The 17,097-nt window shown below is 56.9% G+C and overlaps 1 protein-coding gene across 2 annotated transcripts in view; it reads right to left on the bottom strand.

Annotated features, from left to right (window-relative positions):
- The window catches only part of LOC123750783 (uncharacterized), an 81,583-nt gene that overhangs the window by 12,493 nt on the left and 51,993 nt on the right, over window positions 1-17,097 (bottom strand). The window contains exons 2-3 of one of the 2 annotated variants that reach the window (XM_045732898.2): window positions 10,439-10,700; window positions 9,770-9,975 (exon numbers count right to left, since the gene is read on the bottom strand). In XM_045732898.2, the coding sequence (XP_045588854.2) occupies window positions 9,770-9,975; window positions 10,439-10,660 (428 nt within the window). In that variant the 5' untranslated portion in view covers window positions 10,661-10,700. The remainder of the gene's footprint in view (window positions 1-9,769; window positions 9,976-10,438; window positions 10,701-17,097) is intronic. The other variant, XM_045732904.2, reaches the window with a different exon arrangement.

The raw sequence follows: 17,097 nt of genomic DNA, 5'->3' as shown, positions 1-17,097 counted from the left end.
AAACTTAAATGACAAGCTTAATACTAATTGAACATAATGAGTAGAATGAAAACAAGAAATGAAAACATAGCTATCCTTTTCCTCAATCAAAATAAATTCCTCTCATAGCTCCTTAAAACAAAATAAACATTCACCTCTCTCGACCTAAAAAAAAAAAATACACACAACGGCCCTTGTCAAACCAAAATAAAACTTGGCCTCTCCCTAAAAACCGAATCAAGAATCCGAATACGGAGAATCAGTCCGTATTCTCAATCACAGAAAACGCCAGACTCCCTAACTAATCTAAAACACACTTTCGATGCACTCTACCTAACTCCCCCCACACTGACGTAGAGCGACGTACACCACCTACCCCCCCCCCTCCCACACTGACGTAGAGTGACGCACACCACCTACCCCACCCTCCCAGACTGACGTGGAGCGACGCACACCACCTACCCCCCCCCCTCCCACACTGACGTAGAGCGACGTACACCACCTACCCCCCCCCCACCCACACTGACGTAGAGTGACGCACACCACCTACCCCCCCCCAGACTGACGTAGAGCGACGCACACCACCTACCCCCCCTCCTCCCACACTGACGTAGAGTGACGCACACCACCTACCCCCCCCCTCCCAGACTGACGTAGAGCGACGCACACCACCTACCCCCCCCCCTCCCACACTGACGTAGAGCGACGTACACCACCTACCCCCCCCCCTCCCACACTGACGTAGAGTGACGCACACCACCTACCCCCCCCCCAGACTGACGTAGAGCGACGCACACCACCTACCCCCCCCAGACTGACGTAGAGTGACGCACACCACCTACCCCCCCCCCCCAGACTGACGTGGAGCGACGCACACCACCTACCCCCCCCTCCCAGACTGACGTAGAGCGACGCACACCACCTACCCCCCCCAGACTGACGTAGAGCGACGCACACCACCTACCCCCCCCAGACTGACGTAGAGCGACGCACACCACCTACCAACCCCCCAGACTGACGTAGAGCGACGCACACCACCTACCAACCCCCCAGACTGACGTAGAGCGACGCACACCACCTACCACCCCCTCCCAGACTGACGTAGAGCGACGCACACCACCTACCACCCCCTCCCAGACTGACGTAGAGCGACGCACACCACCTACCCCCCCCCCCTCCCAGACTGACGTAGAGCGACGCACACCACCTACCCCCCCCTCCCAGACTGACGTAGAGTGACGCACACCACCTACCACCCCCCCAAACTGACGTAGAGTGACGCACACCACCTACCACCCCCTCCCAGACTGACGTAGAGCGACGCACACCACCTACCCCCCCTCCCAGACTGACGTAGAGCGACGCACACCACCTACCCCCCTCCCAGACTGACGTAGAGTGACGCACACCACCTACCACCCCCCCAGACTGACGTAGAGCGACGCACACCACCTACCACCCCCTCCCAGACTGACGTAGAGCGACGCACACCACCTACCCCCCCTCCCAGACTGACGTACAGCGACGCACACCACCTACCCCCCCCCTCCCAGACTGACGTAGAGCGACGCACACCACCTACCACCTCCTCCCAGACTGACGTAGAGTGACGCACACCACCTACCCCCCCCCCTCCCAGACTGACGTAGAGCGACGCACACCACCTACCCCCCCTCCCAGACTGACGTAGAGCGACGCACACCACCTACCCCCCCCTCCCAGACTGACGTAGAGCGACGCACACCACCTACCACCCCCTCCCAGACTGACGTAGAGTGACGCACACCACCTACCCCCCCCCCTCCCAGACTGGCGTAGAGCGACGCACACCACCTACCCCCCCTTCCCAGACTGACGTAGAGCGACGCACACCACCTACCAACCCCCCAGACTGACGTAGAGCGACGCACACCACCTACCAACCCCCCAGACTGACGTAGAGCGACGCACACCACCTACCACCCCCTCCCAGACTGACGTAGAGCGACGCACACCACCTACCAACCCCCCAGACTGACGTAGAGCGACGCACACCACCTACCACCCCCTCCCAGACTGACGTAGAGCGACGCACACCACCTACCCCCCCCCCAGACTGACGTAGAGCGACGCACACCACCTACCACCCCCTCCCAGACTGACGTAGAGCGACGCACACCACCTACCCCCCCAGACTGACGTAGAGCGACGCACACCACCTACCCCCCCCCAGACTGACGTAGAGCGACGCACACCACCTACCCCCCCCCCAGACTGACGTAGAGCGACACACACCACCTACCCCCCCCCCAGACTGACGTAGAGCGACACACACCACCAACCCCCCCCCCTCCCAGACTGACGTAGAGCGACGCACACCACCTACCCCCCCCCAGACTGAAGAAGAGCGACACACACCACCTACCACCCCCCTCCCAGACTGACGTAGAGCGACGCACACCACCTACCCCCCCCCAGACTGACGTAGAGCGACACACACCACCTACCCCCCCCCAGACTGACGTAGAGCGACACACACCACCAACCCCCCCTCCCAGACTGACGTTGAGCGACACACACCACCTACCCCCCCCCCAGACTGACGTAGAGCGACACACACCACCAACCCCCCCCCCCTCCCACACTGACGTAGAGCGACACACACCACCTACCCCCCCCCCAGACTGACGTAGAGCGACGCACACCACCTACCCCCCTCCCAGACTGACGTAGAGCGACGCACACCACCTACCCCCCCTCCCACACTGACGTAGAGCGACGCACACCACCTACCCCCCCCTCCCACACTGACGTAGAGCGACGCACACCACCTTCCCCCCCCCCCAGACTGACGTAGAGCGACGCACACCACCTACCCCCCCCCAGACTGACGTAGAGCGACGCACACCACCTACCCCCCCTCCCAGACTGACGTAGAGCGACGCACACCACCTACCCCCCCTCCCAGACTGACGTAGAGCGACGCACACCACCTACCCCCCCCTCCCAGACTGACGTAGAGCGACGTACACCACCTACCCCCCCTCCCACACTGACGTGGAGCGACACACACCACCTACCCCCCCCCCCCCCCACAGACTGACGTAGAGCGACGCACACCACCTACCCCCCCTCCCAGACTGACGTAGAGCGACGCACACCACCTACCACCCCTCCCACACTGACGTAGAGCGACGCACACCACCTACCCCCCCCCCTCCCAGACTGACGTAGAGCGACGCACACCACCTACCAACCCCCCACACTGACGTAGAGCGACGCACACCACCTACGTACTCCCCCAGACTGACGTAGAGTGACGCACACCACCTACCCCCCCCTCCCAGACTGACGTAGAGCGACGCACACCACCTACCCCCCCCTCCCAGACTGACGTAGAGCGACGCACACCACCTACCCCCCCCTCCCAGACTGACGTAGAGCGACGCACACCACCTACCACTCCCCCAGACTGACGTAGAGTGACGCACACCACCTACCCCCCCCTCCCAGACTGACGTAGAGCGACGCACACCACCTACCCCCCCCTCCCACACTGACGTAGAGCGACGCACACCACCTACCCCCCCCCCTCCCACACTGACGTAGAGCGACGCACACCACCTACCCCCCTCCCAGACTGACGTAGAGCGACGCACACCACCTACCCCCCCCAGACTGACGTAGAGCGACGCACACCACCTACCACCCCCCCCAGACTGACGTAGAGCGACGCACACCACCTAGCACCCCCCCCAGACTGACGTAGAGCGACGCACACCACCTACCACCCCCCCAGACTGACGTAGAGCGACGCACACCACCTAGCACCTCCCCCCAGACTGACGTAGAGCGACGCACACCACCTACCCCCCCCCCAGACTGACGTAGAGCGACGCACACCACCTACCACCCCCCCAGACTGACGTAGAGCGACGCACACCACCTACCACCCCCCCAGACTGACGTAGAGCGACGCACACCACCTAGCACCTCCCCCCAGACTGACGTAGAGCAACGCACACCACCTAGCACCTCCCCCCAGACTGACGTAGAGCGACGCACACCACCTACCACCCCCCCAGACTGACGTAGAGCGACGCACACCACCTACCACCCCCCCAGACTGACGTAGAGCGACGCACACCACCTACCACCCCCCCAGACTGACGTAGAGCGACGCACACCACCTAGCACCTCCCCCCAGACTGACGTAGAGCAACGCACACCACCTAGCACCTCCCCCCAGACTGACGTAGAGCGACGCACACCACCTACCCCCCCCAGACTGACGTAGAGCGACGCACACCACCTACCCCCCCCAGACTGACGTAGAGCGACGCACACCACCTAGCACCTCCCCCCAGACTGACGTAGAGCGACGCACACCACCTACCCCCCCCCAGACTGACGTAGAGCGACGCACACCACCTACCCCCCCCCCTCCCAGACTGACGTAGAGCGACGCACACCACCGACCCCCCACCCTCCCACACTGACGTAGAGTGACGCACACCACCTACCACCCCCTCCCACACTGACGTAGAGTGACACACACCACCTACCCCCCCCCCTCCCAGACTGACGTAGAGTGACGCACACCACCTACCCCCCCCCCCTCCCAGACTGACGTAGAGTGACACACACCACCTACCCCCCCCCCCTCCCACACTGACGTGGAGCGACGCACACCACCTACCCCCCACCCCCCAACACTGACGTAGAGCGACGCACACCACCTACCCCCCACCCCCCAACACTGACGTAGAGCGACGCACACCACCTACCCCCCACCCCCCAACACTGACGTAGAGCGACGCACACCACCTACCCCCCCCCTCCCACACTGACGTAGAGCGACGCACACCACCTACCCCCCCCCCTCCCACACTGACGTGGAGCGACGCACACCACCTACCACCCCCCCCCAGACTGACGTAGAGCGACACACCACCTACAACCCCCTCCCAGACTGACGTAGAGTGACGCACACCACCTACCCCCCCCTCCCACACTGACGTGGAGCGACGCACACCACCTACCCCCCCCCTCCCAGACTGACGTAGAGTGACGCACACCACCTACCACCCCCCCAAACTGACGTAGAGTGACGCACACCACCTTCCACCCCCTCCCAGACTGACGTAGAGCGACGCACACCACCTACCCCCCCTCCCAGACTGACGTAGAGCGACGCACACCACCTACCCCCCTCCCAGACTGACGTAGAGTGACGCACACCACCTACCACCCCCCCAGACTGACGTAGAGCGACGCACACCACCTACCACCCCCTCCCAGACTGACGTAGAGCGACGCACACCACCTACCCCCCCTCCCAGACTGACGTACAGCGACGCACACCACCTACCCCCCCCCCTCCCAGACTGACGTAGAGCGACGCACACCACCTACCACCCCCTCCCAGACTGACGTAGAGTGACGCACACCACCTACCCCCCCCCCTCCCAGACTGACGTAGAGCGACGCACACCACCTACCCCCCCTCCCAGACTGACGTAGAGCGACGCACACCACCTACCCCCCCCTCCCAGACTGACGTAGAGCGACGCACACCACCTACCACCCCCTCCCAGACTGACGTAGAGTGACGCACACCACCTACCCCCCCCCCCTCCCAGACTGGCGTAGAGCGACGCACACCACCTACCCCCCCTTCCCAGACTGACGTAGAGCAACGCACACCACCTACCAACCCCCCAGACTGACGTAGAGCGACGCACACCACCTACCAACCCCCCAGACTGACGTAGAGCGACGCACACCACCTACCACCCCCTCCCAGACTGACGTAGAGCGACGCACACCACCTACCAACCCCCCAGACTGACGTAGAGCGACGCACACCACCTACCACCCCCTCCCAGACTGACGTAGAGCGACGCACACCACCTACCCCCCCCCCCAGACTGACGTAGAGCGACGCACACCACCTACCACCCCCTCCCAGACTGACGTAGAGCGACGCACACCACCTACCCCCCCAGACTGACGTAGAGCGACGCACACCACCTACCCCCCCCAGACTGACGTAGAGCGACGCACACCACCTACCCCCCCCCCAGACTGACGTAGAGCGACACACACCACCTACCCCCCCCCAGACTGACGTAGAGCGACACACACCACCAACCCCCCCCCCCTCCCAGACTGACGTAGAGCGACGCACACCACCTACCCCCCCCCAGACTGAAGAAGAGCGACACACACCACCTACCACCCCCCTCCCAGACTGACGTAGAGCGACGCACACCACCTACCCCCCCCCCCAGACTGACGTAGAGCGACACACACCACCTACCCCCCCCCAGACTGACGTAGAGCGACACACACCACCAACCCCCCCTCCCAGACTGACGTTGAGCGACACACACCACCTACCCCCCCCCCCAGACTTACGTAGAGCGACACACACCACCAACCCCCCCCCCTCCCACACTGACGTAGAGCGACACACACCACCTACCCCCCCCCAGACTGACGTAGAGCGACGCACACCACCTACCCCCCTCCCAGACTGACGTAGAGCGACGCACACCACCTACCCCCCCTCCCACACTGACGTAGAGCGACGCACACCACCTACCCCCCCCCACCCACACTGACGTAGAGCGACGCACACCACCTTCCCCCCCCCCCCAGACTGACGTAGAGCGACGCACACCACCTACCCCCCCCCAGACTGACGTAGAGCGACGCACACCACCTACCCCCCCTCCCAGACTGACGTAGAGCGACGCACACCACCTACCCCCCCTCCCAGACTGACGTAGAGCGACGCACACCACCTACCCCCCCCTCCCAGACTGACGTAGAGCGACGCACACCACCTACCCCCCCCTCCCACACTGACGTAGAGCGACGCACACCACCTACCCCCCCTCCCACACTGACGTGGAGCGACACACACCACCTACCCCCCCCCCCACAGACTGACGTAGAGCGACGCACACCACCTACCCCCCCTCCCAGACTGACGTAGAGCGACGCACACCACCTACCACCCCTCCCACACTGACGTAGAGCGACGCACACCACCTACCCCCCCCCCTCCCAGACTGACGTAGAGCGACGCACACCACCTACCAACCCCCCACACTGACGTAGAGCGACGCACACCACCTACGTACTCCCCCAGACTGACGTAGAGTGACGCACACCACCTACCCCCCCCTCCCAGACTGACGTAGAGCGACGCACACCACCTACCCCCCCCTCCCAGACTGACGTAGAGCGACGCACACCACCTACCCCCCCCTCCCAGACTGACGTAGAGCGACGCACACCACCTACCACTCCCCCAGACTGACGTAGAGTGACGCACACCACCTACCCCCCCCCTCCCAGACTGACGTAGAGCGACGCACACCACCTACCCCCCCCCTCCCACACTGACGTAGAGCGACGCACACCACCTACCCCCCCCCTCCCACACTGACGTAGAGCGACGCACACCACCTACCCCCCTCCCAGACTGACGTAGAGCGACGCACACCACCTACCCCCCCCAGACTGACGTAGAGCGACGCACACCACCTACCACCCCCCCCAGACTGACGTAGAGCGACGCACACCACCTAGCACCCCCCCCAGACTGACGTAGAGCGACGCACACCACCTACCACCCTCCCAGACTGACGTAGAGCGACGCACACCACCTAGCACCTCCCCCCAGACTGACGTAGAGCGACGCACACCACCTACCCCCCCCCCAGACTGACGTAGAGCGACGCACACCACCTACCACCCCCCCAGACTGACGTAGAGCGACGCACACCACCTACCACCCCCCCAGACTGACGTAGAGCGACGCACACCACCTAGCACCTCCCCCCAGACTGACGTAGAGCAACGCACACCACCTAGCACCTCCCCCCAGACTGACGTAGAGCGACGCACACCACCTACCACCCCCCCAGACTGACGTAGAGCGACGCACACCACCTACCACCCCCCCAGACTGACGTAGAGCGACGCACACCACCTACCACCCCCCCAGACTGACGTAGAGCGACGCACACCACCTAGCACCTCCCCCCAGACTGACGTAGAGCAACGCACACCACCTAGCACCTCCCCCCAGACTGACGTAGAGCGACGCACACCACCTACCCCCCCCAGACTGACGTAGAGCGACGCACACCACCTACCCCCCCCAGACTGACGTAGAGCGACGCACACCACCTAGCACCTCCCCCCAGACTGACGTAGAGCGACGCACACCACCTACCCCCCCCCCAGACTGACGTAGAGCGACGCACACCACCTACCCCCCCCCTCCCAGACTGACGTAGAGCGACGCACACCACCGACCCCCCACCCTCCCACACTGACGTAGAGTGACGCACACCACCTACCACCCCCTCCCACACTGACGTAGAGTGACACACACCACCTACCCCCCCCCCCTCCCAGACTGACGTAGAGTGACGCACACCACCTACCCCCCCCCCTCCCAGACTGACGTAGAGTGACACACACCACCTACCCCCCCCCCTCCCACACTGACGTGGAGCGACGCACACCACCTACCCCCCACCCCCCAACACTGACGTAGAGCGACGCACACCACCTACCCCCCACCCCCCAACACTGACGTAGAGCGACGCACACCACCTACCCCCCACCCCCCAACACTGACGTAGAGCGACGCACACCACCTACCCCCCCCCTCCCACACTGACGTAGAGCGACGCACACCACCTACCCCCCCCCCCCTCCCACACTGACGTGGAGCGACGCACACCACCTACCACCCCCCCCCAGACTGACGTAGAGCGACACACCACCTACAACCCCCTCCCAGACTGACGTAGAGTGACGCACACCACCTACCCCCCCCCCCTCCCACACTGACGTGGAGCGACGCACACCACCTACCCCCCCCCCAGACTGACGTAGAGCGACGCACACCACCTACAACCCCCTCCCAGACTGACGTAGAGCGACACACCACCTACAACCCCCTCCCAGACTGACGTAGAGTGACGCACACCACCTACCCCCCCCCCCTCCCAGACTGACGTAGAGTGACGCACACCACCTACCCCCCCCCTCCCAGACTGACGTAGAGTGACACACACCACCTACCCCCCCCCTCCCACACTGACGTGGAGCGACGCACACCACCTACCCCCCACCCCCCAACACTGACGTAGAGCGACGCACACCACCTACCCCCCACCCCCCAACACTGACGTAGAGCGACGCACACCACCTACCCCCCACCCCCCAACACTGACGTAGAGCGACGCACACCACCTACCCCCCCCCTCCCACACTGACGTAGAGCGACGCACACCACCTACCCCCCCCCCTCCCACACTGACGTGGAGCGACGCACACCACCTACCACCCCCCCCCCCAGACTGACGTAGAGCGACACACCACCTACAACCCCCTCCCAGACTGACGTAGAGTGACGCACACCACCTACCCCCCCCCCTCCCAGACTGACGTAGAGCGACGCACACCACCTACCCCCCCCCCTCCCACACTGACGTAGAGCGACGCACACCACCTACCCCCCCCCCCCCCTCCCACACTGACGTAGAGCGACGTACACCACCTACCCCCCCCCCTCCCACACTGACGTAGAGCGACACACCACCTACAACCCCCTCCCAGACTGACGTAGAGCGACGCACACCACCTCCCCCCCCCCCCGCCACACTGACGTAGAGCGACGCACACCACCTACCCCCCCCCCCTCCCACACTGACGTAGAGCGACGCACACCACCTCCCCCCCCCCCCCGCCACACTGACGTAGAGCGACGCACACCACCTACCAACACAGGGCCTGCAGCACGTCGTAGTTGACAGCGAAGCAGGCGACCACCAGCAGGAGGCATATAACAATCAGGGCGATGAGGAAGGGGTGTATGGCGGGGCCGGCAGTGTACGCCAGCAGCACGGTGGGCACGCTGCACCCCTCCACCTTCACGCACGCCTTCACCGTCAGGTTGTAATGCGTCTGCGGCGACAGCCCCTTCAGCTGTACCAAGTAATAAACATTTAGATAAATATATATATTTATATGACTCCGGAAAGGATCTTTAATGCCTAGTAAATAGGCAGTGGCTTGGAGAACTATAAGATTTCAGGGAAGGAAGTGTGTATATATATATATATATATATATATATATATATATATATATATATATATATATATATATATATATATATATATATATATATATATATATATATATTCCCCACACACCTTCCCCAGCCGTAATGAGACGGCTCAGTACACCGTCTCTCTCGTTACATTACCCTCGTTAGTCTCGTTCTACCCCCTCGTTAGTCTCGTTCTACCCCCTCGTTAGTCTCGTTCCACCCCCTCGTTAGTCTCGTTCCACCCCCTCGTTAGTCTCGTTCCACCCCCTCGTTAGTCTCGTTCCACCCCCTCGTTAGTCTCGTTACCCCCCACTCTTCCCCTGGCTACAGCATCTTACCTCACAATGGTGGACCTGTTCCTTCCCGTGATGGTCGTCCCTCGTGACGGGGCAGTTAAACTTGAGTGTCTTCTTCTTGGGCGCCGTCACCTTCACTGAGTACTTGGTGATATCGTAGCCGCCATCTTCCTGCTGCCAGGATATCCTGAGGGACTTCCTGGAGGAGGAGGAGACCTCCACTCTTGGTGCAGGAGGGAGCCAGTCTCTGCCTCTCCGCGCCATCACGTGGTGGTGTTGCTGGCGTCCTTAGCGGTCTCCTCTGCTAATTATAGCGACAAACATATGTTATTTTGGTTTCAACTGGGATGTAAATATTGAATATTGCGTTGTACACGCACACTGTGGTGTTGTACACACACACTGTGGTGTTGTACACACACACACTGTGGTGTTGTACACACACACACTGTGGTGATGTACACACACACTGTGGTGTTGTACACACACACACTGTGGTGTTGTACACACACACACTGTGGTGATGTACACACACACTGTGGTGTTGTACACACACACTGTGGTGTTGTACACACACACACTGTGGTGATGTACACACACACTGTGGTGTTGTACACACACACACTGTGGTGTTGTACACACACACTGTGGTGTTGTACACACACACACTGTGGTGTTGTACACACACACACTGTGGTGATGTACACACACACTGTGGTGTTGTACACACACACACTGTGGTGTTGTACACACACACTGTGGTGTTGTACACACACACTGTGGTGTTGTACACACACACTGTGGTGATGTACACACACACTGTGGTGTTGTTCACACACACTGTGGTGTTGTACACACACACTGTGGTGTTGTACACACACACACTGTGGTGTTGTACACACACACTGTGGTGTTCTACACACTCACTGTGGTGTTGTACACACACACTGTGGTGATGTACACACACACACTGTGGTGTTGTACACACACTGTGGTGTTGTACACACACACTGTGGTGATGTACACACACACACACTGTGGTGTTGTGCACACACACTCTGGTGATGTACATACACACACTGTGGTGTTGTACACACACACTATGGTGTTGTACACACACACTGTGGTGTTGTACACACACACTGTGGTGTTCTACACACTCACTGTGGTGTTGTACACACACACTGTGGTGATGTACACACACACACTGTGGTGTTGTACACACACTGTGGTGTTGTACACACACTCTGTGGTGATGTACACACACACACTGTGGTGTTGTACACACACTGTGGTGTTGTACACACTCACTGTGGTGTTGTACACACACACTGTGGTGATGTACACACACACACTGTGGTGTTGTACAAACTCACTGTGGTGTTGTACACACACACACTGTGGTGTTGTACACACACACTGTTGTGTTGTACACACACTGTGGTGCTGTACACACACTGTGGTGTTGTACACACACACACTGTGGTGTTGTACACACACTGTGGTGTTGTACACACACTGTGGTGTTGTACACACACACTGTGGTGTTGTACACACACACATTGGTGTTGTACACACACACTGTGGTGTTGTACACACACTGGGGTGTTGTACACACACTGTGGTGTTGTACACACACTGTGGTGTTGTACACACACTGTGGTGTTGTTCACACACACTGTGGTGTTGCACACACACACTGTGGTGTTGTACACACACACTGTGGTGTTGTACACACACACTGTGGTGTTGTACACACACTGTGGTGTTGTACACATACACTGTGGTGTTGTACACACACACTGTGGTGTTGTACACACACACTGTGGTGTTGTACACACACACTGTGGTGTTGTACACACACACTGTGGTGTTGTACACACACTGGTGTTGTACACACACTGTGGTGTTGTACACACACTGTGGTGTTGTACACACACTGCGGTGTTGTACACACACACACACTGTGGTGTTGTACACACACACTGTGGTGTTGTACACACACTGTGGTGTTGTACACACACTGTGGTGTTGTACACACACTGTGGTGTTGTTCACACACACTGTGGTGTTGTACACACACACACACTGTGGTGTTGTACACACACTGTGGTGTTGTACACACACACACACACACACACACACACACACACACACACACACACACACACACACACACACACGAGTGGAGTACCGCAGGGGTCAGTCCTTGGACCTATACTGTTTCTGATATATGTAAATGATCTTCCAGAGGGTATAGAATCGTTTCTCTCAATGTTTGCCGATGATGCAAAAATTATGAAGAGGATTGAAACTGAGGACGATAGTAGGAGGCTACAAGATGACCTAGACAGACTGAGTGAATGGTTCAACAAATGGCTGTTGAAGTTCAACCCGAGTAAATGCAAAGTAATGAAACTAGGTGGTGGAAATAGGAGGCCAAACACAGGATACAGAATAGGAGATGAAGTACTTAATGAAACGAACAGAGAGAAAGATCTAGGAGTTGATATCACACCAAACCTGTCTCCTGAAGCCCACATAAAAAAAATAACGTCTGCGGCATATGCGAGGCTGGCTAACATCAGAACAGCGTTCAGGAACCTGTGTAAGGAATCATTCAGAATATTGTACACCACATATGTAAGACCAATCCTGGAGTATGCGGCCCCAGCATGGAGCCCGTACCTTGTCAAGCACAAGACGAAGCTGGAAAAAGTCCAAAGGTATGCCACTAGACTAGTCCCAGAACTAAGAGGCATGAGTTACGAGGAAAGGCTGCGGGAAATGCACCTTACGACACTGGAAGACAGAAGAGTAAGGGGAGACATGATCACAACCTACAAAATTCTCAGAGGAATCGACCGGGTAAACAAGGATAAACTATTCAACACTGGTGGGACGCGAACAAGGGGACACATGTGGAAACTGAGTACCCACATGAGCCACAGAGACGTTAGAAGGAACTTTTTCAGTGTCAGAGTAGTTAACGGATGGAATGCATTAGGCAGTGATGTGGTGGAGGCTGACTCCATACACAGTTTTAAATGTAGATATGATAGAGCCCAGTAGGCTCAGGAATCTGTACACCAGTTGATTGACAGTTGAGAGGCGGGACCAAAGAGCCAAAGCTCAACCCCCGCAAGCACAAATAGGTGAGTACAAATAGGTGAGTACACACACACACACACACACACACATACACACACACACACACACACACACACACACACACACACACACACACACACACACACACACACACACACACACACACACACACACACACACACACACACACACACACACGCACACACACTAGGATCCTCCAAGAGGACTTAAATAGGTTGCAGAGTTGGTCAGGGAAATGGCTACTGGAGTTCAACACCAGTAAATGTAAAGTTATGGAAATGGGATCAGGTGATAGGAGACCAAAGGGACAGTACACAATGAAGGGGAACTGCCTACCTGTAACGATTCGAGAAAGAGACCGGGAAAGATCTCCTGAGGCACATATAAATAGGATAACGACAGCAGCGTACTCTACACTGGCGAAAATTAGAACTTCATTCAGAAACCTAAGTGAGGAGGCTTTTAGGGCGCTTTACACTGCCTACGTGAGACCCGTCGTAGAATATGCCGCGCCATCATGGAGCCCCCACCTGAAGAAACACATAAGGAAACTGGAGAAGGTTCAGAGGTTTGCGACGAGGCTTGTCCCAGAGTTACGAGGGATGGGATATGAAGAGCGTCTGAAGGAACTGAACCTTACGACACTAGAGAAAAGAAGGGAGAGAGGAGATATGATAGGAACATATAAAACACTCAGGGGAATTGACAAAGTGGAAATAGATGAAATGTTCACACGTAATAATAACAGAACGAGGGGACATGGGTGGAAACTGGAAACTCAGATGAGTCACAGAGATGTTAGGAAGTTTTCTTTTAGCGTGAGAGTAGTGGAAAAATGGAATGCACTTGAGGAACAGGTTGTGGAAGCAAATACTATTCATACTTTTAAAACTAGGTATGATAGGGAAATGGGACAGGAGTCATTGCTGTAAACAACCGATAGCTGGAAAGGCGGGATCCAAGAGTCAATGCTCGATCCTGCAAGTACAAATAGGTGAGTACACTGTGGTGTTATACACACACACACACACAAACACACACACACTCTCACACACACACACACACACACACACACACACACACACACACACACACACACACACACACACACACACACACACACACACACACACACTATGGTGTTGTACACACACACACACACACACACACACACACACACACACACACACACACACACACACACACACACACACACACACACACACACACACACACACACACACAGGCCAGTGTCCTTGACTTGTATACCATGCAAGGTGATGGAGAAGATCGCGAGAAAAAACCTGGTAACACATCTGGAGAGAAGGGACTTCGTGACAAATCGCCAACATGGGTTCAGGGAGGGTAAATCTTGCCTTACAGGCTTGATAGAATTCTACGATCAGGTGACAAAGATTAAGCAAGAAAGAGAGGGCTGGGCGGACTGCATTTTCTTGGATTGTCGGAAAGCCTTTGACACAGTACCGCATAAGAGGCTGGTACATAAGCTGGAGAGACAGGCAGGTGTAGCTGGTAAGGTGCTCCAGTGGATAAGGGAGTATCTAAGCAATAGGAAGCAGAGAGTTACGGTGAGGGGTGAGACCTCCGATTGGCGTGAAGTCACCAGTGGAGTCTCACAGGGCTCTGTACTCGGTCCTATCTTGTTTCTGATATATGTAAATGATCTCCCAGAGGGTATCGATTCATTTCTCTCAATGTTTGCGGACGATGCTAAAATTATGAGAAGGATTAAAACAGAAGAGGACTGTTTGAGGCTTCAAGAAGACCTAGACAAGCTGAAGGAATGGTCGAACAAATGGTTGTTAGAGTTTAACCCAACCAAATGTAATGTAATGAAGATAGGTGTAGGGAGCAGGAGGCCAGATACAAGGTATCATCTGGGAGAGGAAATTCTTCAGGAGTCAGAGAAGGAAAAAGACTTGGGGGTTGATATCACGCCAGACCTGTCTCCTGCAGCACATATCAAGCGGATAACATCAGCGGCATATGCCAGGCTGGCCAACATACGAACGGCATTCAGAAACTTGTGTAAAGAATCATTCAGAACTTTGTATACCACATATGTCAAGCCAATCCTGGGGTATGTAGCCCCAGCATGGAGTCCATATCTAGTCAAGGATAAGACTAAACTGGAAAAGGTTCAAAGGTTTGCCACCAGACTAGTACCCGAGCTGAGAGGTATGAGCTACGAGGAGAGACTACGGGAATTAAACCTCACTTCGCTGGAAGACAGAAGAGTTACGGGGGACATGATCACCACATTCAAGATTCTGAAGGGAATTGATAGGGTAGATAAAGACAGTCTATTTAACACAAGGGGAACACGCACAAGGGGACACAGGTGGAAACTGAGTGCCCAAATGAGCCACAGAGATATTAGAAAGAACTTTTTTAGTGTCAGAGTGGTTGGCAAATGGAATGCATTAGGAAGTGATGTGGTGGAGGCTGACTCCATACACAGTTTCAAGTGTAGATATGATAGAGCCCGATAGGCTCAGGAATCTGTACACCTGTTGATTGATGGTTGAGAGGCGGGACCAAAGAGCCAGAGATCAACCCCCGCAAACACAACTAGGTGAGTACAACTAGGTGAGTACACACACATACACTATGGTGTTGTACACACACACACACACACACACACACACACACACACACACACACACACACACACACACACACACACACACACACACACACACACACACATACACTATGGTGTTGTACACACACACACACACACACACACACATACACTATGGTGTTGTACACACACACACACACACACACACTATGGTGTTGTACACACACACACACACATACACTATGGTGTTGTACACACACACACACACACACACACTATGGTGTTGTACACACACACACACACACACACACTATGGTGTTGTACACACACACACACACACACACACTATGGTGTTGTACACACACACACACACACTATGGTGTTGTACACACACACACACACACACACACACACACACACACACACACACACACACACACACACACACACACACACACACACACACACACACACACACACACACACACATGGAGTTTTAAGGAGATGGCCATCCCGGGCTGTGAGGGTTTCAGAGACTACATAGCAGGCACCATAACAATGGGAGGACCAAGAATAGTAGTAGCAGTAATATACAACCCTCCACCAAATGACAGGAGACCCAGTCAAGAGTATGAAAACAACAACAAGGCAGTTAACACTATAATTGAGAGGGCAGCCTCTGCTGCCTGTAGAAATAGATCCCACCTGCTTATCATGGCCGACTTCAATCACGGAAGGATTGACTGGGAGAACAAGGAACTGCATGGAGGCGAGGATACGTGGAGAGCCAAACTATTGGAGGTGGTGACAAGCAACTTTTTAACCCAGCATGTCGGAGAACCCACAAGGATGAGAGGCAATGACGAACCAGCGAGACTCGACCTAGTCTTCACTCTGAACGGCTCCGACATAAGAGAAATCGGTTTTGAGGACCCAGTAGGAATGAGCGACCACAGTGTACTGG

Source organism: Procambarus clarkii, chromosome 4, assembly GCF_040958095.1.
Source record: "Procambarus clarkii isolate CNS0578487 chromosome 4, FALCON_Pclarkii_2.0, whole genome shotgun sequence".
Taxonomy (NCBI): Eukaryota; Metazoa; Arthropoda; class Malacostraca; order Decapoda; family Cambaridae; genus Procambarus; species Procambarus clarkii.
This window is presented reverse-complemented; position numbering and strand designations above follow the sequence as displayed.